The sequence below is a fragment of the Mytilus trossulus genome, chromosome 3 (genome assembly GCF_036588685.1).
Source record: "Mytilus trossulus isolate FHL-02 chromosome 3, PNRI_Mtr1.1.1.hap1, whole genome shotgun sequence".
Taxonomy (NCBI): Eukaryota; Metazoa; Mollusca; class Bivalvia; order Mytilida; family Mytilidae; genus Mytilus; species Mytilus trossulus.
This window is the reverse complement of record NC_086375.1, coordinates 38,105,652-38,132,863: the sequence shown is the minus strand read 5'-3', so window position 1 is coordinate 38,132,863 and position 27,212 is coordinate 38,105,652. Positions and strand designations below refer to the sequence as shown.

The 27,212-nt window shown below is 32.1% G+C and overlaps 1 protein-coding gene across 1 annotated transcript; it reads right to left on the bottom strand.

Annotated features, from left to right (window-relative positions):
- Positions 1-4,059: 4,059 nt before the first annotated feature.
- LOC134711414 (rho-related GTP-binding protein RhoU-like) lies at positions 4,060-12,278 on the bottom strand. The gene is made up of 3 exons (XM_063571978.1): positions 11,846-12,278; positions 11,493-11,551; positions 4,060-7,046 (listed from the first exon to the last, which is right to left on the bottom strand). Exons 1-3 carry the CDS (start codon positions 12,033-12,035, stop codon positions 6,567-6,569), a joined length of 729 nt encoding a protein of 242 aa, XP_063428048.1. The 5' UTR covers positions 12,036-12,278; the 3' UTR covers positions 4,060-6,566.
- Positions 12,279-27,212: the final 14,934 nt, after the last annotated feature.

The window sequence follows — 27,212 nt, the reverse complement described above, 5'->3', positions numbered from 1 at the left end:
AATCATAGCACAAAAAATGTTTCTCAAAATATGTGATTTTTTTTAACAATGACAAACCGTAATTATAACTTTGATAATGAAATAGATTTTGAATATATACATATATCAATTTTCGTAGAAATACTGGAAAACGACAAACTACAATGTTCTATCATCAAACCATGCAACGATACCATCAAACTACAATTTTCTATCATCAAACCATGCAACGATACCATCAAACTACAATGTTCTTTTAACAAGCAATCAACAGTACCATCAAACTACAATGTTCTTTTAACAAACAAACAACAGGACCATCAAACTACCATATTCTATCAACAAACGAACAACAGTACCATCAAACTACAATGTTCTTTTAACAAGCAATCAACAGTACCATCAAACTACAATGTTCTTTTAACAAAAGAACAACGGTACCATCAAACTACAATGTTCTTTTAACAAAAGAACAACGGTACCATCAAACTACAATGTGCTATCAACAAACGAACAAAGGTACATTCAAACTATACGATGTTTTATCACCAAACAGAGCAACAAACACAAATGTTCTATAAACAATAAAAAAAAACCGGAATCAACAAACCGAACAACAGTTTAACAGAAAACTACAATGTTCTATCAACAAACCAAGCCACACCATTGACAAACCAAGCAAATCGATCAACTCAAAACTATACCAACAACAAATGATTATACTGCTTTATAAACAAATAGCGATTTGATTTATCTAAATCAAGCCGAGCTTTTCCATCAGCAATCTAAATCTTTATCAATAAGCAACACAATTTTCATTCTACACGATATTGATTAATCATGCAAATCTTCATTGCGTCTCTATATTGTTCCAACAAGTCTGTAGGTCAAAATGACATTAGCTCTATATATATAAAGTCTAGTTATGAAATAATATGACAAATGTCTGAATCATAAAACTGAATTCTATGCACATCTGGACAAATTGATTGGCTTAAAGCATCTTAATTACGCATGCTTTTAAGGTTTACAAAGCTTAGCAACTAAACTGACTTAAAACAAACGATCTTCGATTCGCCCATTGATTTATGAATAAACAGGGCCCAAAGCCACAATTGCTGTTCATAGAATTCGTAAGAGTATTTGTCTGCTTTTTGTGAAAATGCAACGACTGATATAGTCCGTTTATAGTCAGCTTGTCAGTCCCACAATTGCTTAAAGGTGAGAAAAAACTAGTTCCGTAATGCTCACGATTTCTTATTTAAATTAATCTTTTATGACAAATTTAAGACTATCAATAATCATTAATCATATGTTGATTTTTTTTGTCTTCTGTGTCATGTATGGGAACTCCGTTGATCGAGGAAAATGAAACCGTCAAACTACGACAGGTGAAAACTTTGATATTTTACCTAGGACAGTTTTTATGAGCAAACATGTATTATTGTCAACAATACACATCATAAAAACAAAGGTGTAGATCAAATAAGATGTCATTTATAACTTAGAAATCTGTAATTTGTCCGCTCCATTACACCAAATAATAAGACTTAATATTCAGACCTTTCTAAACTAATCAATCTGATTTCTCACAAAATATATAAGAGAACATAACATCAGAAAAACTATTCATACACGATTCAATAACAATCATAAAATGTCAGAAAGATATGCTTTATAAACATATTTTCGTTTTTTTCTTGCTTAAATTATTTTTTCCCATCGTTTGTGTGGTCTTTAATATTGTGCATTTTAAAGGGTAATATTAGATTCCGTTTTAGTTTAATGCCATTTTAAGCACGTTGATAAGATTGTGTGTGCGCGTGTGCATGTGTGTGCGTGTGAAACAAACAGTAGAGCAGTAATCAAGACACAGGCAAAACCTGTATTTAGTCGAAGAAAAACAGACAAGACAAAAAGAAAAACGCTAGACACAGAAACAGGCACTAATTTTCAAAACATTACACAGAACACTAACGACTGAGCAACGCAAACTACGCCAAAAAAATGATAAAACGGCTTGGGTTCTCCGGAAGGGTAAGCACAACAGTTGGTGCCGTCGTGATACCCATGACAAGTAAACATTTAGTTATCACGTATTATATTCCAAAGTATTGAGACTTTGTCTAGAAAATGCTAAGTTTAAAACAACTTTGCAAATGTCTAACTATTAAAAATTAAAATTCTTTGATATTTAATATGTATTTCCTTGTATCTCATTACGGAGAAACGCGAATCAATCAAAAGATCTGAACCTGTGGTATCAAATGTTGGTTTTTTATCAAAAAATCTTTTTGTATATATACATAAAGTACATTTGCACCTCCTCTGGTTTTCTATGTCGCTAATATACATGCTTTGTATTCTCTTGTAGATACGTAAGCCTAAATTTAAAAAGATATGTATCCATGATTATGAATGGACGAAATAGTGTACAACTATAAAAACGTGATACGTTTTGTCAGGCTTCACATACGTAAAATTTGGCATTATATGTCTAAATTCTTCCATCAACTTTGTTTTGATATTTATATATTTTTGTAGATTTTAAAAAACTAGTATTCTTGTACTTAATGCATGACATATTTCTCCATCGATTGTGTTTAGCAAACAATTATCAATCACTAATCAACATTTAGGGATCAAATGGTTGAGTAGAGTATTGGGAGATATATAGTTACCTGGACTCCTCCCATCCGACAGTAGGACTCATATAAATGCATCTTTCCATTTTGGCTTTATGGGAGGTAAAATACACAGCCACGTTAGGTCTGAATGGATACCTTTAAAATCATATCCCTCGTGAACTATGAAAGTTCAAAGCTATCTACACGTAAAAACCATTTGAGGGGTTGTATGGTTTATTGCGAATTATGTTTTCGTCCTGAATATGTAAGAACTGATATTTCCTACTGGACGTTAAAAAAACAATAACCAGTCAATCAAAATAAGTATCTAAACGTATAGGGTTCTCTCCAAAAGAAGATGTCATCTCTGATGTGTTAAGAAAAATAGAGAAGATACCAAAAGACCAATCAAAAGTCCAATTTAAACAGAAATTACCATGGCCAATCAGAGAAACATCAAGACAAATATAACGGACTCAAAACATTACACAGGTCTGAGGAAAATAAAGAGAAGATACCAAAAGACCAATCAAAAGTCCAATTTTTACAAAAATTACCATGGCCAATCAGAGAAACATCAAGACAAATATAACAGAATCAAAACATTACGCAGGAAAATAAAGATTGAACACACAAACCCAAAATACCAGGAGGAGAGCTGTACCCAAAATACCAGGAGGAGAGCTTCACCAAAAATATCCAGGAGGAGAGCAATAATGCTCCGTAAGGATCATCAGTTTATGTTCCACTAGTGTCGTGTTGATAATGCAAGCAAAAAGCTGGGCGAGAAGGACGGGATACATTGTGAACAGTAATCCTCCATATAAAAGAAAATCATGACAAAAACACAAACTCTTGAATATCGAATCAATTGACAGATCCATACTTCATATTCAGGATATATAGAAATGGAAAGCTTACAGTGAGAAAATTGAAATCATCTCTTTTGTCGTTAATTTTAGTTCCATCTGAAACAAGTATTTAGAATTACCTTAGTCCGAGATTACTGTTGTCTGGCAAAACAGCCGTTGGACGTCAGAGTAATCTCGGACTAGAATTACCTATGTCAGTAAGACAGATTTGATTCAACAGAAACCGCCCAAGATCTGACTTAAACACCAACTACAGAGGAAATGGACAAACAATTCTAAAGAAAACAGAAAAAGACAGCTTGATAGAGAAATACACAAAGTGACAATTGATGTCTTTACTGTCAAAACTATAGTTGCACATATTAACTGTGTTATATTTGTTTGGCTGAGTATGACGAACCATTTCATAAATGAATACCGACTTGATAAAATGATTGTGGCTATATTTTTCTGACGTTAATTCAGTTATCTTAATGTATGTTTCTGATTACTGTATATCAACAAGGTGAATTCTAAGCACATTCTTCTCATCATTTGACCTACAGTAAAGGACTGGCAACTGGCCATCATATAACAATGCATTTATCTGTCATAAATTCTTTGTTTTATTAAACAGCAAATAATATATCAACTTCAGGGACATATTTTTACAGATAACAATAAATAGGTTAACCATCTTCATTTGATAACCCATAACAATAAAAATCCGGCATCTTAAAAACATTCAAACAATTTGTTTACAAATATCTTAATGTAAACAACAATAAAAGTGTCTTGACCTAACATAACGGTGGGAAATTTCTAACCTCCGTAAAATCAATTAAGATAAGATGTAAAAATACAAGAAAAATCAATCAATTAGCAAGTACATGTAATAAATTACTTATTTACTTCTTGAAATCATAATATTTGTATATCAAAGGCATGTAAGTTCAGTGGGCCGAGCTTTTTTATTTACATATTTCTACACTAAAAAAATTTAAATCTCAGAAAGACAAATAGTATTATGCTAAAGTTTCTGTTCATTTCGATGTAGACAAAAAGCGGGGTCTTGAAATTTGAAATAAAGTTGTCCATATGAAAAATCGAAATTAGGACGTATTTAAACACAAGACCTCACGTACAAAATTCACAAACAATATGCACTCAAATCTGGACTTAAATCTCATTCAAGCACGTTAAAATCGACAAATCTCGGTCATAGTCTTTTTCTCCTTTAACTGGAGGAATCGAATCGACCAAGATGTGACGAGTAGACCCTTCAATTCAAAATTAATTCAATTTAAAAGGGTGTTAATCCAGTCATAAAGTGCACGTGCTAACATGTATGTTTCCCCAAACAGTGATGGGTTTGTCTTTTTCACATAAAACCTGTTCCAATAATCATGGATTGTTATATGGTGTTAGTTTTGCAAACATTTAGTGTTGGTTGTTAAACGAATTGTGCAGTTAATATTTGCACTAGTTAAGCACACCATGAAGTCGAGATTTGGATTAATATCCGAAATCAGGACATGTTGATATTGTAAAAGATACCTCAAACATGCATACAGTGCAAGCACTTTAATACAATTTTGTGGTTTATTAGCTGGAACACCAAACTTAAAGTGTTTAATCTTTTTGTAGTCGGCGCTAAATTAAAGGACAAACTTCAATCTCACTTCAATATATCCATGGGAAATTCAGATTAAAATTATATAATGTTTTCAAATCCAATATAAATAGTAAAATTATCAAAAGTTTTAATATAAACATTCTTTCAATTTACATTATCAGAGGTGAAATCTGTCCTTTAAATCAGATTGGAAAGCTACAAAAATCGTACCCATCACCATTAAAAATATTGTACCTCGTTTTAAATTTCAAAACAACTTTGTAATCGGTACAGCCAAGCACCAAACATATATAAACCATGCCAAACGGACATAGCATAATAAATACTGGAAAAAATTGAATGTCTGAATAAATGATTTCATTGACTAGTTAAAAGATTAAGATTTATATGTCAAACAAAACGTTAAGAATCGAAGATTTTCGGTTTGTCAATAGTAATAACTAGGTCAAGGGTCTATTTGTTCTTTCAAAAATAAAATTTATGAACATGAATGTTTAAAAAATCTAATTTTGAGCACAATATTCCTTGAACCACTTTGAGAAAAGGTAGAGATTTCAATCAATAGTAAATAGATTAAATCTCCATTGATTCGACAATTTCAAAAGTTATGAATGCATTTCAATATGCATAAAGTAAATAGTGTATAAAAGGATGGTTTAAATCTTTTCAAATAGGAAAGGAAGGAGACACAAAGCAAAATCAGATATTTTGAAGTCTTAAGAAATTTTTGGCTGATTTTAAGATACATCTTTTTACAGAACTCGTTTTCCCACGAATATAACAAGTTCTCTGGCAAAATTTGAGCGCTTGTCAACACGACATTCAGATAACTAGATTAAAACTATTAGGATCAGCTTAAATAAAACATTCCATGTTGGAACCTCATTAAACTATGACCCATATTGATTTTAAGACTGATATAAACTATAAGCAGATAAAAATCAACATGCTTAAAAACTTACAGCATTTAAATTATGCAAAAGATCAGGGCTAATAATAGTACTGTCTTTAAAAAAAAATTGAACTCAAAATTTACAAATTAAAAATTGCACATGCGTGTATCATCATTCAAACGTATCTATTACTTCACATTGGCCAGCTGTTGTAGAAAATAAAAGCTTTGAAATTTCTATATCAATTAACTTGATAAAAAAATAAAGCAAAGCTCAGAGAACAAATAAATTAGTGACGTATATTGCATTTCCCTTTTTTCTACAACAACCGTTTGAAACAGTAGAATCTCATTCATTCTTATATAAATTAAAATCATTCTTGGCATCTGGAGACTTCTTTGAAGAATCTCACTCAATAAAAACCTGTCAAAAGTTGTTATCATCAAAAGCAACCATAATGGCTACTAGTTTTGATTTAATTGGTCCCATGAATCATACGTTCATATTTTGCATAGAGAGTCAAAACAATATTGCAACTGGAGATAAGCAAGGAAAAACGTTCCATTGCACTAAGCATGCGTTATAAAAAGCAACAAAGTCGTTTCCAGGAGTTCTTTTTGATACACTTTTCTGTCGTTTTGACTGGCGGTGAGAGTTTTTTCTCCTTTTTTGATCTTCGTACACTTTTGTTTCTTTTGATAGGAGGTCCAGAGAGCGCCGCAATGATGGCAGTGTCAAATACTTCTTTCAGATTTTTTTGCGTTAACGCCGAACATTCTACATAGTCTGCGGCTCCAATTCTTTCGGCTAAAAGTTTGGCCTCACTTTCCGGGATTGGTTCTTCTTTGTAATGAGCAAGTTCTATCAACACTTTGACGTCATTTCGCAAGTCACTTTGTGTACCCACTAAAACAATGGGTGCCTTTGGGCAATGTTTTCTGATTTCAGGAACCCATTTTTCTGTCACATTGTGAAATGATGTTGGAGTCACAACACTAAAACACAGTAAAAAGACGTTGGTATTTGGATAACAAAGAGGTCGTAAGGAGTCGAAATCGTCCTAAAAAAAATAAAACAAAATTCACATCAGCATATTATTTTATACAGGTCGGAAGCAAAAACACAAAAACTTGATCATTAGTGTACATATGTTACGTTTTTTTAAGGAAGTTAACCAGACATCTGACAAAACAAGCAGTGCATCTGTCATTGTTTTGTCGCGGGAAATTTTTGCAATACCTACACAACTAAGGATACATGTTGTGTTTACCTGACAGTTTACATAAGTCATCCGGATCCTATACAGTTATTTGACGACAGCCAAAAAATTCTTGTCACTTTCAGTTCTCATTTTTCACTTGTAAAATTTATTATTAAGTAGTTAATTTTATTTTTTTTACTCGTGAAATATTTAAAAAGCCATGTTAAGTATAAATCTCGCTTGGTTGAATCATCTAAATACTTTAATCGTTTGTTATAAAATGTCTACTCATTAATACGGTCAAATCTCTTATTTTTCCCCATGTATGGAATATTACTTAACATTTATTAATAACAGAAAAGTAATTATTCTTAAGTGAAGTGAAAACTTTTAGATAAAAATGACAGAATTTTTTAATGTAACATTAGTTGCTACAATAAATCATGTGACATATTTATTGATATATCATATACATGAAGTCATCACAGATGTTTATAGATGTAATTAATTACAGAGAGGTGCAAATGATTTCTCTGAACTTTATGAGGTTAAAATTTGTATGCAAATTTATGCATAAATAAGTACTTAATGGCGAAACAGTTTAGAAATATTCTCGACATGGTGTTACCGAAAGGTTTATGATTTTTAAAAATAACAAACCCATTCAGTGTAAATTGTCCGTCGTTTATGAATGACTACAAACGCCTCTTTTCACATTTAACATTTTCTTAAGTTCGTCACTGTTTGAAATGTAATTTTTATCTCTATTCATAAAGAATATTTAAATTTTACATGATCATTCATGAGAGATACCTACTAAAGTATGTAAAATCAAAACTTCAAATATTCTCCCCGTCTTAATGATTCACTTCAATGGGAATTTTATTGGTATTTTATATAAGTTTGGATAATATCCAGTTAGGTTTAAAATGTTTAAAAAATACATGATTAAATTTCTGCATTTTGTGTTTTTGTCAATGATGTAAAACGAGAATTTCGTAATCCGGGAATATAATTTGAAGTACTAAAGCATATAGCAATATTCTGTTTATCTACTTAGTGTTTCAACTTCTTTCTTACGTAAGGCGTGGGTAATATACAGTTTAAATATACATTTTCCCCAACTTTTTTTTACATTTAGAGTATCTAATTGTATCATGCGTAGGACGGGACTCAAAAGAATTTAAACTTTTGTTCCGTGTATTGTATGTATATTTAAAAAGGATGGGAAAGATTTTCTTTCCTTCTAGTATTAAAGTATTATTAGGGGCATATAAAATCATTATCGAACTAGTGAATGTTGGGGGAAATTCAGAGTCTGACGGAGTATACGCTATAAATACACAGCAACTAAAAAAAAACCAAAAATAACATCAGAGGACAAATATTTTTGTGGAAAGATCGTGGCAGTTGAATTGAAAAAATAGACACTTCTCAAATGACACGCGTGACATGCTGACATACGATCAGTGTAAACAATAAATTATGCCCTTCAGGAAAACAAATAACCTCTGCATATCTTCATTTGTTCATTTATTTGCATACCGCAGCGTAACAGCGTGCGCTGCAACTGACAACTTATCAACTGTGCAATTTGCATACATGTTTTCATTCCTAATCCCATGTTTTGTATTTTGTGCTTTGACACGAATCAAGGTTATAATAAAAGATGCTTTCCTTTTTTTAAAGGCTATAGTTCACCATTAATATTCATATCAAATCTTTTTATTTACCAACAAGGTTTCTGCGGTTCTAGGCAAGACTAGATTTGATCTAATAGATAGATAAAGCAACAGTTAAAGCTTACTTTTGTACTTTTATGGGACTAGTCGTTAGTATTCACACTTCACAGTAGCAGAATAAAACTTATTGTCAACAATATTGTCACCTTGAATGGACCAGTTTAAAATGTATTGTTCATTTCAAGTGTCCCCCCGCGGGACTGTTTTTGTACTGACCAATTCGATCGTCTGGTGTCCATGTCATGTACAGAGAATCTCCCTACAGGTTTTCAATAAGATATATCAAGAGATAAAGTACTGACCACCTATTTTACAACTGTTTTACACCTGGTACGAGGTAATACAAAACAATCCTCAGTCAGTCCCTATCATTAGTACATACATATTAATGATAAACAGCTGATCAATGTCTTCAGGTTAAAAATTCAGACTAAAATCTCAAATGTTTCTATTTCTTTCAGTTGTATTTACATAATTGCTTTACGTATTAAAAAGAACTGACCGCTTTTCATAATTTACAGAAAGAATGTCAAATTATTACAAAAGAGAATTATAAGGACTCGAAATACAATCCGTGAAATTACTAGCTCCCGTAAATCATTTCACTTTCTGCTCTAATTCGACTGAAAGAATCTAAATTAAAGAAAACCTTTCTCTTTTCAAATCTCGAGAAATGGGTCAATAAGAAGAATTTCTTATTATTTAATCAAGTAAAAATGTTTGTAAAACTGCCAGCTTTCTAAATATTTCATATGCTCTAAATAAGAAAAAAATGTGGCACAGACAACACGGTCATTTATACCCAAGTTGTATATTTGGAAATAGAACTCGATAAGCACGCAAACTTCAGAAAAAAATAGAATGATAGCAATCACAAAGTGTTTCTTGTGGATGAAGACCCAGTATGTAGGTAGACGAAGAAACTCAACACCAATAGGCCTAGTGGTTCTATGTCGAACACTTTGATGTTGTATCAAAACATTACCCAAACGGATTTTATAATTTCAGTACTAGTATACCCAAAAATCAATGTCGGTCGACAAAAAAAGTCATAACACAAACAGGCCGACATTGTTCATTGCCAAAACCCTTGATATAGACGTATCAAACATTTCCCAAACGATCTTCTTATTGCAGTACTAGTATATAAAAAAAAAAGTGTCGGTCCACAAAAAGAAACACAACACCAACAGGCCAAAATGGTCATATGTCAAAATCCTTGATGTCGTATCAAAATCTTTCACAACCGACTTTATGATTTCAGTATATCCAAATTAAATGTCGGTCGTAAAAAAGATCGGACATCAACAGGCCGAAATTGTCCGATATCAAAACCCTAAGCTTGATGAAGTATCAAAACATTTCACAAACGCTCTTCTTATTTTAGAATATCAAAAAATAATGCAGGTAAAAAAAAAACATAACATCAACAGGCCAAAATGATCATATGCCAAAATCCTCAAGTTGACGTATTATCAAAACATTTCTCAAACAATATTCTAATTTCAGCACATCTAAAAATACGTATTATTCTGTTTTGTCTTCTCCCTGTGGGAACCTTGTTTTACATTGATGATTCACCACCAGAAGCAAATGTAATATTCTGACAAAAATATGAGTTAACCAAAATATAGATAGGAATAGATACAGATAGAGCTGATAAAGCATACACTGCTGAGTATTCAATCAACAGTTTTATCAACATCACATACATGTAGGTTAAATATTACTTTGTATATAGATAATAGATTTCACTCAACTGATCGACCTTCAGTACGATTTTTTGTATTACTCATTGCACTTTCATAAGACACCTCTTTGATTGAACGTGCTATGCTTTCATTCAATTTTGAATGCTTAACAGTTGTTTGCAACTTTTACAATATATAAAAGTGTACCTAAGACATGAAATTATTTCAATGGGTATGTCCAATGCCTGCATAACTTTATAGAGTACAGAAGGATTGTCAGAGCTGCTTACACAGTGCTGATATAAGTATCTTTGGGCAATTCTGTCAAAATGTCCATCACCCGTAAAAAAAATATATACAGGGAAGAAAATGTCTAAGTGAAAACGTTCGGTTCTGGTTCCAAAATAGGGAAAAAACATTTCTGTGGTTAATTTGTAATACATGATGTATATTGGCCATGTACCTGGTGAGATAATCAGCTGATCGATGTTATAAGTGCTGATGATTAATACCTTCAGGTAAACATGACATAATATATCAAGAGATTATTTTAGGTATCAGAGGGTCGATTTTCTGGATAATTGTATAGTTCATATCTACATTTCAAATATGAAATCAAATAACACAATTATATCCCACGTTTTAAAAAAAATCATTTTTTCAATGAATGAATAAATACCAATCATTTTCTGTTTTAAATCGTTATGAACAATAGTGTCACCTATACCTTAATTACAGAAAATTGCTTCCAGGTGTGCTCTGACAATTTTAATAAGACATGAAAGTCCAATATTAACATTTCTAAAACATGATAGAATTTTGGCATTTTCAGCACTTTTTAATCTTATTAATTATTAATTAAGATAACTCACCTGGCCAGCAGTGTCACATAGTTGAAGTTGGACAGGTGCTTCGTCAATTGTTATAACCACTGAAATAAATAAAAAATAGAATATATTATAATTAAATTAACTCAATCAGCTAGACATCTTAAACAGATGTTTCTTGTCTATTTTTGATTTTGCAGTTTTCATGTTTGACTCATAAATATTTCACAGGAAAATTACAGTCTAGTATTTCATACTGTACAAATAAATTATGCTGGAAAACGGTTAGAGTTTCTGTCGATGTGTGGGGTGTGTATGTTTTTTTTCTCATTTTCTGGAGTAAAATCATTCAAGAAACAAAAAAAGAGGCCGAGAAATAGCAAAAAAAAAAAACTTACCCGAAAAGTTGTCGAAAGCTGTCGGTGTGTATTCCGTGGGGTATCCATTTGTAGTATAACTAACAACTAAGCTGGTTTTACCTACAGCCCCGTCCCCTAAAAGAACACATTTCATCTTTGCTTGTGGGTTGGGTTCATCACCCGCGGGTAACAAATTAGTATTATGGTCCATCATTGATTGAGGCGGCATCGTCTACTTTTTAATTTTCCTATTAATTTAAATTTCTATGTAATGTCATAACAAGTGTTTTTTCTGCTTCAATTATATTCCCACTATATATCAATATGTTATTGAATAATTTTCCAGATGTATATTTTTGTTAATCCAAACACTATTTAACACATGGAATACACATTACTTCTCTTATGTACCGTGTTTACCTGTGTTCACGTTATTCTTGTCAAATGATATGTGTTACCTTACTAATATGAATCACTTAGTAGATAGACTGTTTTCATTGGTTCAAATCTGTGACGTAAAAACATTGACTAATTCATTCAGTCTGTCAGTTCCATTTGCTGAATATTAAGAAATCTATAGATCAAAGAAAAGGCAAATAAAGTCACCACATTTTAAATCTACTAAAACTAGATTTTAGTAATGAAATTAAAATGAGGTTAATTTCAACTGGACTAGTTCATCAGTATATTAAAATACCATAAACAGAATAATTGAAGCGTTTAATACGGTCATGAGAAATATTTTCTGTTGTGAACAATATACATACTTGTAAATTTCGGTTTACTTTACATTATTAAAAAAAATCAAGGGTGTCATTGCCGAATATGGAAAATAAACCGCCGAGCGAGTCGATTTTTATTTATCACCCTCTTTGACTTAGACCCCCTTTTGAGTCCTATCATCTTATATCAAAGACGTTTATCATTATGTTAGTTAGTACTTAAGTTAGTTTGAAGACCTTGCAAGCATGGACAGAAAAAATAATCTACTGCAATTTTACAATTATATACAATATTACGCTACATTAACTTATCATGTACTAGTACACAATTCATTTTGTTTAAACTTTGAAAGTAGTTTCCACCATTCTGCATGACTAAACGCTTGTGTGCATTTTACTACTGAGATTGTTTATTTTCTGTCGTTTAGGACTGATATTTATACGAACATACAGAGTTCGGATGTTATAAGTTATATAGAATCCGGTTATTAAAAGTACTTTAATATGAATGATATTTAAAAAATAATCAGCGATCTTTTTTATTTCAGATTTCAATAATGATCATAGACAATATTGCGTGTAGATTCTATACCTTAGTTCTGTTGACTAGGTGCCGACTTAAGAACAAAGACTTGATGAAATCTTTATCATAATCCGATTGAATATTTATAAAGTAAATCTCTTTGATATGATATAATTAGCTGTCCGGGTCAAAGTAAGGCTAAGGTAAATTGATTACCTAAAAGATACTTATGATTCAATTAAGGTGTTAAAAGGCTTAAAATATGTCATTTATTTAATAAGTAAAGCAAATATTGCAAGAGTACAATACCAGTGAAACAAAAGTTGGAATGTGCTAAAGCCAAAACATAAACATCTATTTAAAAAAACAACTTTTAAGTGTCCGCAGGTGACAAGAATTTTCATGATTAATTCCATTGCACTTGACTAAGGTCAGATTACTCGAAATTTCTCCTCGTTATTTGTGCACCTTTAGGCATCAACAAAATTTTCGTGTATTCAACAGTCATCAATCAAATGTTAACTAGAATATTAAGACAGGTATCGCGCGAAATGGAATCATAATATTTTGTAATTCAAGCATTTCTTCCATAATATCTGAATATTTTGTGATTGAGAGCATTTTTTCTCTTTTATCTTATTATTTTGTAAATCAAGCATTCTCTCTCTCTAATATCTTATTATTTTGTATTTCAAGTATTCTTTCTCTAATATCTTTATATTTTCTAATCCAAGCATTCTCTCTCTCTTTTATCTTAATATTTTGTAAATCAAGCACTCTCTCTCTACTATCTTAATATTTTGTAATTCAAGTATTCTTTCTCTAATATCTTTATATTTTCTAATCCAAGCATTCTCTATCTGAAATCTTCATATTTTATAATTCAAGCATTCTTTCTCCAATATCTTCATGTTCTGTAATTCAAGCGTTATATATAGACATCGCTAGAACATTATCATTTTCGCTAATAGCAAACATTGACACATTTATAATTGTCAGTTAATGACTTTTACAACGATTAGTCAAGCCCGTTACTGGAAAAGAAAAGTCTTCGTGACTTTACAGACGTTTTCGAATAAGAAGTTCATCGTCACTAAAATTGAGAATGCCAGAAATAGAGAATATATCAACGAGACAACAACCCGACCAAAGTGCAGATTTGACAGTCGAATTGGACCACAAATGGGTCTTCAACGCAGCAAGAAAATCCCGCACCCGAACTCCAAAACATGTAAAGAATAAGAATAATGAAAAGAATATTTTTTATTCCAATCAAGGGTTCCTGATGGGCAGCATAACAGGACATAACATGTACACATAAAACAACACATCATGATTTGTAACAGAAAAAACAAATTTTATAAATTAAAATGAAACATTAAACAGTTCATATTTTATTATCTTCATTCTATGAAAATCACATACATTTAATTCCAGACAGGATCAGAACTATACAATCATTACAATTATCATTGTAAATGAACTTAATAAAGTTAAAAAAAGTCCTAACAAACTTATGTGTAAAATATGAGACCATGTACAGACACAGTCTCACCAAATACTGTATAAAGCATAAATATAGAAACACTGCCTTTAATACCAAGTACAGCATATAACATGAATAAAAAGGACAGCCTGACTTAATACCGCAAATACGATAAATAAAGATACCTTATCTAACTAAATACTACACGAAACACGAATAATGAATCAGTCCCGCAACCACTATGAATATACTGCATAAAACATAAACATGTATATAGAGACAAAGTCTCACTAAAAATACTACAAAAAGCATGAATATAGGGGCACAGTCTCACTAAATACCGCATAAAGCCTGAATATAAAGACAAAGTTTCACTATAACTGCTGGATAAAACATGAATATGGGGACACAGTCTCACTAAATAATGCATATATCATGAATATATTTAGACAGTCTCACTAACTATTGAATAACGCATTAATTAATAATGACTGAGTTCCACTAAATACTGCATAAAACATGAATATATATAAAATATGAAGCACCAACGTTATATGCAAAAAATAAATCCAAATTTAAGAGTACTTTAAAAGCAACCGGAGACACATTATCATGCAGACATGCACGGGAATAATGGGAAAGGCCTTCCAACACATATAGTGTTGAAATGATCAGCGTGTTACAGTATATATTACAAATCATGTACTTTAACTAACTACTTTACATTTATTGGACGTACATATCTATCACAAACATGTATAAAGAAAACAGATTAACATAGAGTATCATCGTATTCGTCAACAGGTTAGGAAGAAACTTTGATCCTGGTAGCATGGCCTCTAAAATGTTCTAACGTCTGCTAACCACGCAATACGCTGTCAGCGCGTCTCTTCAAATATATCGTTTTACATGTGAACAACGTAATAGTTACTTAGAATTTGTATAAAACACAACCAACCGTATATCATATAATAACAGACTCGGTATTTTATTAATTCTAAACTATTATTTCGCGTGTACATTTGAAATTTTTGACGATTCACGCGGCGCCGGGATCAAGAATGGCGAGCTAAAGTGAACTTCATAACACGAAATATTATATACAATACATTGGATAAAAATGAAAAATGTATCTTATGACAAAAATATAACATAGTTTGTCTATACCATCTAATGTTCACGCTGTTCGCATCCTCACAACTCCCACTGTCCGCTAACAGCGACTTGACTCCTCCAAAAAGCATGTAAATTGGCGACAATCCGCCCCGGGCGAGCTGCTTTACAGAAAGCATGGACTATATTTTCAGTTTATCCCTAAAATCTCGATAATGAGCTTGGTTACGTCCTAACACCATCTTATACTATAGAGCACCGACAATGAGACAGTTGAACCACCAAAGTGAATGCACTGGCTCCTATTTCTATCCATGAGTCGGACTTCCCATGTATAGGAACAAGTGCATGTCACAGAATGAATGGCATAAACCGAGGGTTTATACATCATATTCCTTAATAAATATGTCGTATTAGTTATGTATAGAATGGGTTGTTTAATCTAGAATAAAAATCAAAATTATTTGGTAAGCTAAATTGAAAAACATAAAACACTATACAAAAATTTGCATGAGCTGAAAAATCGAACGCAGTCAAAACAATAATATGTTAAAGGTATAACGGATATAACCAAACTGCTACACAGCACAAAAGACAACAGACAACATCCATCACTCCCATGCACCAGACTATGCATACAAAGAAAGAGTAATAAAAATATAACAAATGAAACTATAAGAACACCCGAATAATAGAATTCAGTTTAACTGGAAACATCAAAACCTGACAAAACGCAGATAAATAAAAAGTGACAAATAACACGAGTTCGAATAAAAAAATGAACAGAAAGCATTGCAACCATATGAGACATAAGGTCTATCTTGAAAAAAATAATCAGAAACTGTTCCAGCCTGAACCTCCTGAACAAAGGATCCATGAAAACGTCAAGTGAACAGCCCAGGCAGATGGACGTGTATCTTAAAAAATTCATAGACATACTGTAAATTACGTCCTATTGGAATTTTATGGACAGACATGACTGCTACTTCTTTTTAACATCTCATCCATTATCTAACGGACACCTCCCCTTTATAACAAGGATGCTACTACCGGACATGAGATTTATAGATTTCGTATAGAACATGACATGTTATATCTTAAATTAGTATTATTACAATACAAATCACTATATGCTTTATTAAAAAAAAGGCCAATATTTTTGGTTCAATTGGAGAACATTGAATCAGCAACACGACAGAAGGCGCACATGGAACAGTGTCTCCTTATCCTTCCGGAGTACATGATATCACATCAGTTTTTGGTTGTGTATGTATTGCTCAGTCTTCAGTTTTCTATGCGTTGTCGACTGTTGTTTGTCTCTCGTGGGTTTTTTTCATGACATGGTCAGATTTTCTCCAACTTATGATTTTCACTTTGAATATATCTCTTTGATATCTTCCGTCCTTCTTTTGGTTTTATCAAATTGACAATATTGATGCATCTTAATGTTATTTATTCCTGGACAGAGACACATGTTTATTAAACTGAGATGTCGTGACTTTGAAAACCGGAGGAATTGGATAAATGGAATATTTATAACGAAAAAAAAAATCTATATCTCATTTGCGTCACCAGATTAATTTGGCACTTAGTTTCATTACGTCTCAATGGAAGAAATAAACACATTCCACAGTATTGCATATACCTAATGCCAACAAGGGTCAATGTTTTCTAGTAGAAACGTTTAACAGTTCAACTATATCGAAACACAAATTCTCAAGTCCTTAATTTCTACAGATTGTCATGCCATTACTCCTTTGATGTCGTGACAAAAACAGGTTTAGTTTTTGTATAAACTTAGTTCACCTTACATAAAACATTTAATAAATTAATATCCATTAAAAATTTTAATATTGGTTCGGACGTTTATACTTCATTAAATTGCGTAATAAACATAAGTATCCTGTTACTTCAACGAAACAATTTTATTGTCATCAGATATGCACAAAATCCTCCTCGGCTTGCGTGCAGATATTTCTTTTTTCTTCCGTTACTGGACTTATTTTTCTCATAACAATTAACAAATAATACTAAGAGTCAAGTTAGTACAATATCAAACAGAGGGGATATGTTGTAATTCTTTCAAATTTTGAAATAATTCATTAAACATGTGTTTTGCAGATTTTGTTAATAAATTGTAAAAAAAAATAATTGTGTCAATAAAATTCAAACGGTTAAGACTGTATGACGCTTTCATATCAAATGACATTTTCTTAATTGGAAAATACCATATTGAGTTAAAACTGTTGAGATCATTTATTAATATATCTTTGTCATAGATAACGTGGAACGTCATCCAGTTAAGACTATTCTAAGTAAATATATTTGTACATATATATGTCCCATTAGCACAGTTTAACACCTTTACGTATAAATATATTTATTATCTAATTTTCCATCTATGGAAATGTCGACTCTGTCAAATGACGTGATTCTTAGTCATATCTAAGTCAAGAAAATAAGGTTTTTTTTTAATTTTCAAGGAGATTGAAAAGATGACTTCATTTTTTTTTTGTAAAAAAGGCAATTTAAAAGATGGAATGTGCTTTATATTAAATGTGAGATTTTTTTCTCTCTCTTTTTTTTTTTTTTTTAAACAGAATCAACTTAATTGAGACTGTCCTTGAGAAAGCGACACAATAATAACATACATTTTGGCAAAAATATTAAAGTACTCTCTTTGAAAATGCTTGACCTTTTTAAACTGACATCCACAGTAATTTATGCAAATACTCTTTATAGACTGGACGATTTAAAACTTGACAGATATAGATACCTATACCCGTGGTCACATGTCTGGTGAGGACTGCAGGTTGCCATTTAGATGAATTTTTGTTAGTTATTTATGGCGTAAGGTTGTGCTTATTGACGTGTGCTCCCTTTTTTACAACAATTGCAGTTTTCAATTTCAGTTTTCCGTAACTGTCATTAACTATATCAAAGATGTAATCCGGTGTACTATAAATTAACTCGGGGCCTCGGCAGATGCAGAGGGGTGGGCTTCCCAAATTCTAGATATGCCACTGCTCGGTGGCTAATTTGTCTAATTGTTCATCTATATGTAGTGTCCACTGTCAACACTAGGGATGCGAGTTTGAACCCCACTCGATTGATAGCATAGAAGCAATATCTAAAACGATGCTATAAATGGGGATATATCTAGAACCCCCTGTTCAGTGGCAGATGCAGAGGGAAGGGCAAATATACACCCCATTTTGATCAAAAAGAATATGGCCATAGTACATGGGTGCCCCACTCGCAGTATCATTTTCTATGTTCAGTGGAATGGGGGTAAAAACTCTTATTTGGAATCATAAAAATTAGAAAAATATCATATTAAAGAATCATAAGGTTTTCGATATCACAAACTAGTCAAAACATTTACTAAATTTTATCATCGGTATAAAGACATCATTCGTAAATATAGCTCAACATGCAGACTTCTTATACGTTCAGGTATTTCACATCCAATTTTTTATGGAAATATTCTTTATAAAGCACAAAGGTGTCAGTATTCACCTCATAAACTTACAAAACCTTTGAATAGACTTATTAAGAAGGGATATAATTACGATACTGTTGTCAAGTCATTAAAGATTGCATATTTTGGCGTTAATATTGAGTCACTTATAAGGTCTTTGCGTCGGAACTAAACACATTTATTCTAAAAACAGTTGTTGGCATGACACGGGTTATGTTCTTCTCATATATGTTATGATGGTATGATACTAAACCCCTTACGGGAAGGATTGTGCCTGATGTTCATATGATGAAATCATAATCTTCCCGTCAGTTTAATTGAAGTCTGGAGCTGGCATGTCAGTTAACTGCTAGTAGTCTGATGTTATTTATGTATTATTGTCATTTTGTTTATTTTCTTTGGTTACATCTTCTGACATCAGACTCGGACTTCTCTTGAACTGAATTTTAATGTGCGTATTGTTATGCTTTTACTTTTCTACATTGGTTAGAGGTATAGGGGGAGGGTTGAGATCTCACAAACATGTTTAACCCCGTCGCATTTTTACGCCTGTCCCAAGTCAGGAGCCTCTGGCCTTTGTTAGTCTTGTATTATTTAAATTTTAGTTTCTTATGTACAATTTGGAAATTAGTATGGCGTTCATTATCACTGAACTAGTATATATTTGTTTAGGGGCCAGCTGAAGGACGCCTCCGGGTGGGGGAATTTCTCGCTACATTGAAGACCTGTTGGTGACCTTCTGCTGTTGTTTTTTTTATTTGGTCGGGTTGTTGTCTCTTTGACACATTCCCCCATTTCCATTCTCAATTTTATACTGTAAGTTGATTGGACTTCAACTTCATCTGAAAGTACATTGACCAAAAACTTATAACCTGAAGCGGGACAGATGGAACGTGGTGACGCGGGACATACGGATCGTGGCGAACGAACGAACAGACAAAAGCACATAATGCCCCAAAGTTGGGCATACTAAAATTCGCGTAATTATGAAGATGTGAAGTTATCAGTAAGATGTATAGCTAGCCAAATTCAATCTGATTAAAATTTAGATCTACATGGTATCTTAACTCGCGTGCTCGTATAACGAAATCGGAGATCTATATTTTAATTAGATTACAAGTCAATTTTGTTTGTTTTTTGTTAGGTTCCCTTTTCTACTGAACAGTTCAAATGTAAAGTAATAACACATCTCGTCAAGACGTATTGATGTCTTAAGAGTTCGTCTAACTTCGTTAAAGTAATAACAACCAACGTAAAGATCTTAGACCCATGAACCCGCATATCATTTTCATATTAATCGCCATGGTCTAGTCTAATAATCTAGATGATAAAAATCAAGACCTCCTAAACTCACGTTATCTACTGTCACTGTGACTTTCAGTTTTCTTTGTATAAGGACTAAAGAACAGTACTATAATGCATATGTCATATTGCACAATACCTATACATGTAAGTTAAAACACTGCCAATCACTGATCGTTATCTTACTGCTTGTTAAAATAAATTGGATTGTATATAACTGGTATCCCTGCAACCTTCTAGAGTGATCGATATTCATGTTCAAATGTTTGTTTTTCACGCTGTTTATCGAGGGTAAGAAATGGATTCTGTCTGATGACAATTAATCAAAGCTTGTCTGCTGACAATTTGGCAAAGGAACAAACATACACCTTCTAAATAAATAAAGTATACATGATGACGTTTACGTAAATCGGTTTAATTGCATATAATTAACGGAACAATACTGGCCAGATCTGGCGACTTTGGAAAGTGTTCCGGAAGTGAACTCATCTGGTCATCTAAATAAAAAAAAATTCAGCAAAAGTTGATGAACACCCTAGTGCATCTATGAAGAAAACGTATATTTTATAGCCTTCAATGTTTTTATCACATTTTTAAATTGTAAACTGGAAATAACAATTCTCGGTTTTTGGTGTGATTCGCGTTGCTCAATCGTCAGTTTTATGTGTAGTAGTTTGTGTGGTTGTTGTGGCTCCAACATAGTCCGATTTGCGAACTTGCGACCTGATGTCTCATTTAATTCAACCTCGGGCCTCTGAAGTTAAAAGAATGTTGTAATCCTCACTTATAGTACTTACTTAGTTTGCTTTACATTGACCTTGTGAACTAAGACACGTCAAAAGAGACCCCGAGACCTAAGAGGGAATCCTACTGGAGCATCACTGTGTTTGTTTCAAGGACGTATATTAGACGTATGTTAGTTATACGTCCTTGGTTTGTTCGTTCCCCCTTTTTTTTGGGGGGGGGGGGGGGGGGGGGGGGGGGGAGGGGCTTGGGGCTGTCTGTTTTTTTTATTTATGAAATGTAGTTTAAGATTCCCTCTGGTATTTTTCCCATCTTTTTTTTTTCTTTCTTCAAAAATATATAACATCTCCCTAGAAGTTAAACCTGTTTATAAACTTAAAATTTCAGTGCTGCGTTTCATCCTTGCATAAGGTTTAAGATACGTAACCAAATGTGCTATACAAATTCATCGAAAAGTGAGAGAAAATACAAAAAAAATACCCGCAATAAATGGTTAGGATGAAAACACGCCGTCAAATTCGTCATATCATTTCAGCAAATATTTACGTTTAAAACGAACCAAAAGAATAAAAAAAATACCTAAAAGTAATCCCAGGTGTCTCGTTTACAAGCAAAATTACTAATACAGAAAAGATAGAAGATATGGAATCATTTTAGAGAGACGCATTCATATCCACAAAAGACAAAAATGACAAAGATGTAAAGAACTATACAAATATTCAACCTTCAATTTTCGTATGACCTTCACTTTCAACGGTTTTTTGCGTCCACATTACAATTGTAAATATAAACTAATCGTCAGACATTTTCTCATTATAGCTTGACCCGAAGCTGATTTATTTTATCGCATTGGGAAAGTTGAGAAATAACAAAAATGAGGAAACGGATGTCTATTGAACACATTAATTCCGGCTCAATTTCTACGTATATACATGCAAAACTTAAGAATGAACTTTTCCTCATGCCAAGTTTTCCCATTATAAATGTATATAACCAGTCTGATTTAATTTTCGTTAAATTTTATTTGTACAAATGAATGCTTTTAACATCATGGTGTAAAAGTATAATTTAATTGATACTGTAGGCGATTTGTAGCCCTGGTTTCGTAACTGTATAAGTAAGAATACATTATATCTTGTTTTTTTTATCAATCAGTTTATTCTTAAAATTACAGATATAATGAAATACTTACAAAGGTGGATCTGATAAATACAAAGTATTAGTTAACACCTATTGTGAAGTAAGTGTTTCAATAATAAGTGGACCAAGAATTTAGTTAGGCAATTGTTTAAAGTCTTTAAAAGGTTGAATATTTGACCATAAAAGATCATCTTCACGGATGTGAAGTCCCGTTGTAATTTTTATTTCATTGTGGACCTTAATAAAGATTTGGTATTTGGTCTCGTAAAAAATGCTTTTAAAACATTTTTGATCATTTCTCATGATGTTAAAAGTACATTATCCACAAATGATTAACTATAGTATGCCAAATCACGTTCCTGCTTGTGTATAATTGAAGGTTATCAGAGTTATCTTAAAGATGGTGGAAATGAAAGAATTACTTTTGTTATGTCAATAATTATAAATGACTCGGATGTAAAAGATTAGCACCTTCTTTTGGTATAAAGTTTGGACATAACGTGTTCCACCGTGAAGTGGGATAGGACTTGTTTCCCTAGCTCCCGGGTCATCTGAGCACATCAATTGCGTGTTAGTGTTTTGTGTGTTGTTATGACTGTTGTCAGCTTGATTGACACTTTTGTCATGGTTTTGTTTGACACTTTTGTCATAGATTTGTTTGTCATGAACATGTTGATTTTATTGCTTAATTCATTCTTTTTTCATTCCTAAAAGGTCTTTATTGAAGAAAATATGTATGTAGCAATTTTTTTATTATAAAATGAGACTACTATAACTGATAACTCAAAAATTTACCAAAAAGACTAAAATTCAAAATCTCAATGCGTCCTAGTAGATCATATTTTGTCACAGTTTCAAAAGTTTTTCTGAAATATATATTTGAGCCTAACACCAAGAGGACACAAAACAATGAAAAACTCAAGATGTTTTCCTTAGTTGAATAAACTATATTTTTTTGGTAAAAAAGATCGCTATGTCTCGCTTTCACAACTCGAGTCGCAGGCGAGACAGAACAGTTGGTCACAATCACGCGATTTTCTAAGTGTAATTGAACTACAAAAGTATAAGAAACTTCCCTTGTGTAGTACATAATGCATTTCAGAACATGCTATAAATAAGTTGATTTATTGAAAACTTACAGGTAGGCGTTGTGATAGATAATTTGTTTCACAAACCCTTTGATCTATATATAATTGTCAGGTCACATTATAATACAATAAATTAAATATATTCATTAATTTTCTCTTTTCTTATGTCAGAATTGAACGTAAAACCATAATTATGAGTTCCTCCCATAATTTATCAAACAAAAACGATAGTAATTTAAAGTCAGAAAAATATCAGAAAATTCGGTTGACAGTTCTTAAAAAAATAACATTCTGGATGAGACGTATAATAGGTTCTGCTAACGTATCGGATTGTGTGGTTTCAAATTTTTGCTCTAGATTCCGTTAGGTTAAAAATATCATCCGAATATGGTTGCAATATCAATTTGCAAAATATTTACCTACAAGTATTAATCGCGAATGGCAATCTTGATAATTTAGGTATATAAAATGATTTAAATATATTTTGATAGACAAAATTTGGCTACTCTCTCCAAAGTTTCCGGATACCACGAATAACTGTCTCATATGACACTGTGGTGATGCCAACTTCAACAACAATAATAAGAGCGAAGTGGGTTTCTTTTCAATTTAATTATCATATCCTTAACTAGAAGTTTAGTTCTAATGAATTTCTGGATTCTACATACGACAGCAGACGCAAGAGAACCTTGGTCTAATATTTGCTTATCCCGTAGTAAATCTTTCAGCGATTTGAGATTTTGTAAATTGATAATTGATGCAGATTTATTTTTTGGTAAACTGATGATTTTCTAATTTTTTTTCTTCAAATATTTGATTTGTTTGTGTTTTTTACATGACAAAGATTGGGATTTGGTTCAAGGTTATTAAATTTCAAAAGTACATGGCCTAATCATTATATAGTAAGGGAGATAAGTCATATTAATATTTTTAAAAAGTCACTGTAATTTGCATGAAATTGTCTCCCATGTACCAATGTACATTGTTGATCGAAATGCAGTAAGATTGGATGCGATACTTCTGCTAGTGTAATGTTAGACCAAGGGTATCACCAGCCCTGAAGCCAGCACTTGTCCTCGGTACTAAGTATTAAAATACAGATATTGTGTTATTCAAAGATGTAAAATTTTGGAAATTATTGCAAATAAAGGAATCTATCTCCCTCATGCAAAGCTCTGATCTGTCCTTTTGAGACATGATAGATCCATAAAAATGCAGTAGTATATAAATTCAAAGGGATTCGGAAACAAGGTTTCTCTAATAATAATCAATCTCTCTGGCATTAAGAAAAAGAAAAATAACTGCTAACTGACATATAGTTAATTTATTTGGCCAGATCTTTTCTATATGTATGAACAAGTAGCGGTGTTTGTTTCCAGGAATCTTCTTTAAATCTATTAAAATATATGAAACTTTATAAAACAGAATTAAATTTTCTTCCCGACTGATAATTACGCTGCCTAACACTGAGTGTGTTAGTGTGTTATATTGAATTGGAACGGAATTTTTCTATCGCACTTTTAGTTTAATCCGCTGTTATTTTTTTTTAAATGCTTTTTGAATTTTCTAAAGTTTAGCCTACAAACCCCCAAACATTACTGAAGAAACAATATTTGTCTAAATGGTATATGTAATGTTAATTTTTATTATCATTTCTATTGGCCTACAATTCTAATTCACCATAAAGATCGCATCTTCGCTAGCCAGAGCGGGAGTGGATCATCGTAACCCTTGGCGAGCGAATATGTAAAGATCGATGCAAAGCAAGATTTCTATTGTAAGAAACAGCACCATTACAAGGCTCTACCATAGTCTAAGACCAGTTAAATTAAATCACCTTCGATAAAACCGTGAACTTTTTATAAAATAGTTGATAACATGTTCTATCTGGGAATAGGTCATTACATTGCATTCCAGGTTTTGTTAGTCATTTCAATGATAATAAATTCAGTTCAATCAGGAACATATATATTATTAGATATACTCTTCCCAGGTTCAATGTTCACATACTCATTCCATAGAGTTTTTGTTTCTATTACAATGTAAATGTATATGTCTTCCATGTTGATTGCCGCCTCAAAATAATATAAGCACATAATTGTTTTAATTTTCGAAACCGTAAAAATACGTCTATATTTGTTTAGTGGCCAGCTGAAGGACGCCTCCGGTTGCGGAATTTTCTCGTTACATTGTTGGTAACCTTAAGTTCTGCTGTTGTTTTATCTATGGTCGGGTTGTTGTCTCTTTGATACATTCCCCATTTCCATTCTCAATTTTAAATTTAAACAGCAGCTGAGGACAAACAAACTGATATAAGTAGAAATGACAAAATAAAAGAATATTTCACTCCAAAAAAAAGAAAGAAAATAAGCTAAATTATTTTGGTGTCCGGAAAAATAATCTTTACAATTTTTTTAGTGAAACACAGACGACTGAAATTATTTATTTTTTTACAATACCGTAGGTACTCGAGTATAAGTCGACCAGCTTTTAAGTCGGATGCCCTTTTCAGCTTTAAAATCTAAGTCGGTTTAAATTTGGCCTTTTTTTGCAGCATACAATAGATAGGTCCTTTCCCACAATCTGTCAAAATGTCTGGCGTTTATAATTTGGAAATCGGTTCAGAAATAACATTTAAATGAATATTCAAACCTATACAAAGAATAAGTTAATATTGAAGGACTTTGAAAATGGCGCCTGGTGTGAAATAAACTGTTCCCCGTCTCTTTAGACTGGGCACTTACTAATCTGCATGTATTTGATGAAATCCTTTATTTGAACTTTTTCTCAGATTTACAAGGCGACTTTTTGTTTGCTAACATACTGTCAATTTCAAACTCTCTATGTACATATTAACCTTACACGACTCAAAAAAATAGAAAGCAATTAACACATATATGATTACATGTGTAATGTGTTAATTTTTTGTAGACGTAAAGTTGACCAATTTATTTCTACTTTATTTGCAGTTTTCTGATTTCATACAAATAATTTTTCAATATATACAGTGTATTATATGTATCTGATTGAACTAAGAAGTTCATCATTTCAGATGGTTAAGTATTTGACTGAGCTTCATTTCAGATGGTTAAGTATTTGACTGAGCTTCATTTCAGATGGTTCAGTATTTGACTGAGCTTCATTTCAGATGGTTCAGTATTTGACTGAGCTTCATTTCAGATGGTTAAGTATTTGACTGAGCTTCATTTCAGATGGTTAAGCATTTGACTGAGCTTCATTTCAGATGGTTAAGCATTTGACTGAGCTTCATTTCAGATGGTTAAGTATTTGACTGAGCTTCATTTCAGATGGTTAAGTATTTGACTGAGCTTCATTTCAGATGGTTAAGCATTTGACTGAGCTTCATTTCTGATGGTTAAGTATTTGACTGAGCTTCATTTCAGATGGTTAAGTATTTGACTGAGCTTCATTTCAGATGGTTAAGTATTTGACTGAGCTTCATTTCAGATGGTTAAGCATTTGACTGAGCTTCTGTTCAGTAACTGTAAGCATTCTTTTATACAATTTGTTATACTTGTAGTTTTTGTTTTCCGTTAAACCATTTTCAGAGAGTTTAGTACTATTCTATTATTAATTCTTATTGTATGTTCTTTTATGTACCATAAGTCATTTTAATAATGACTTAAAAAGGGAAGAGAGTTGATAACTGGCACAACTAGTGAATCCCCTTGTTAGTCCAGTCAATCTAGCACAAATTTACCCTAACCTAAAAGTATTTGCAACAAAAGATTTTTAAGTTTTAATCTTTAGTATTATACCATAAATATAACCAGAAAAAAGTCCCAT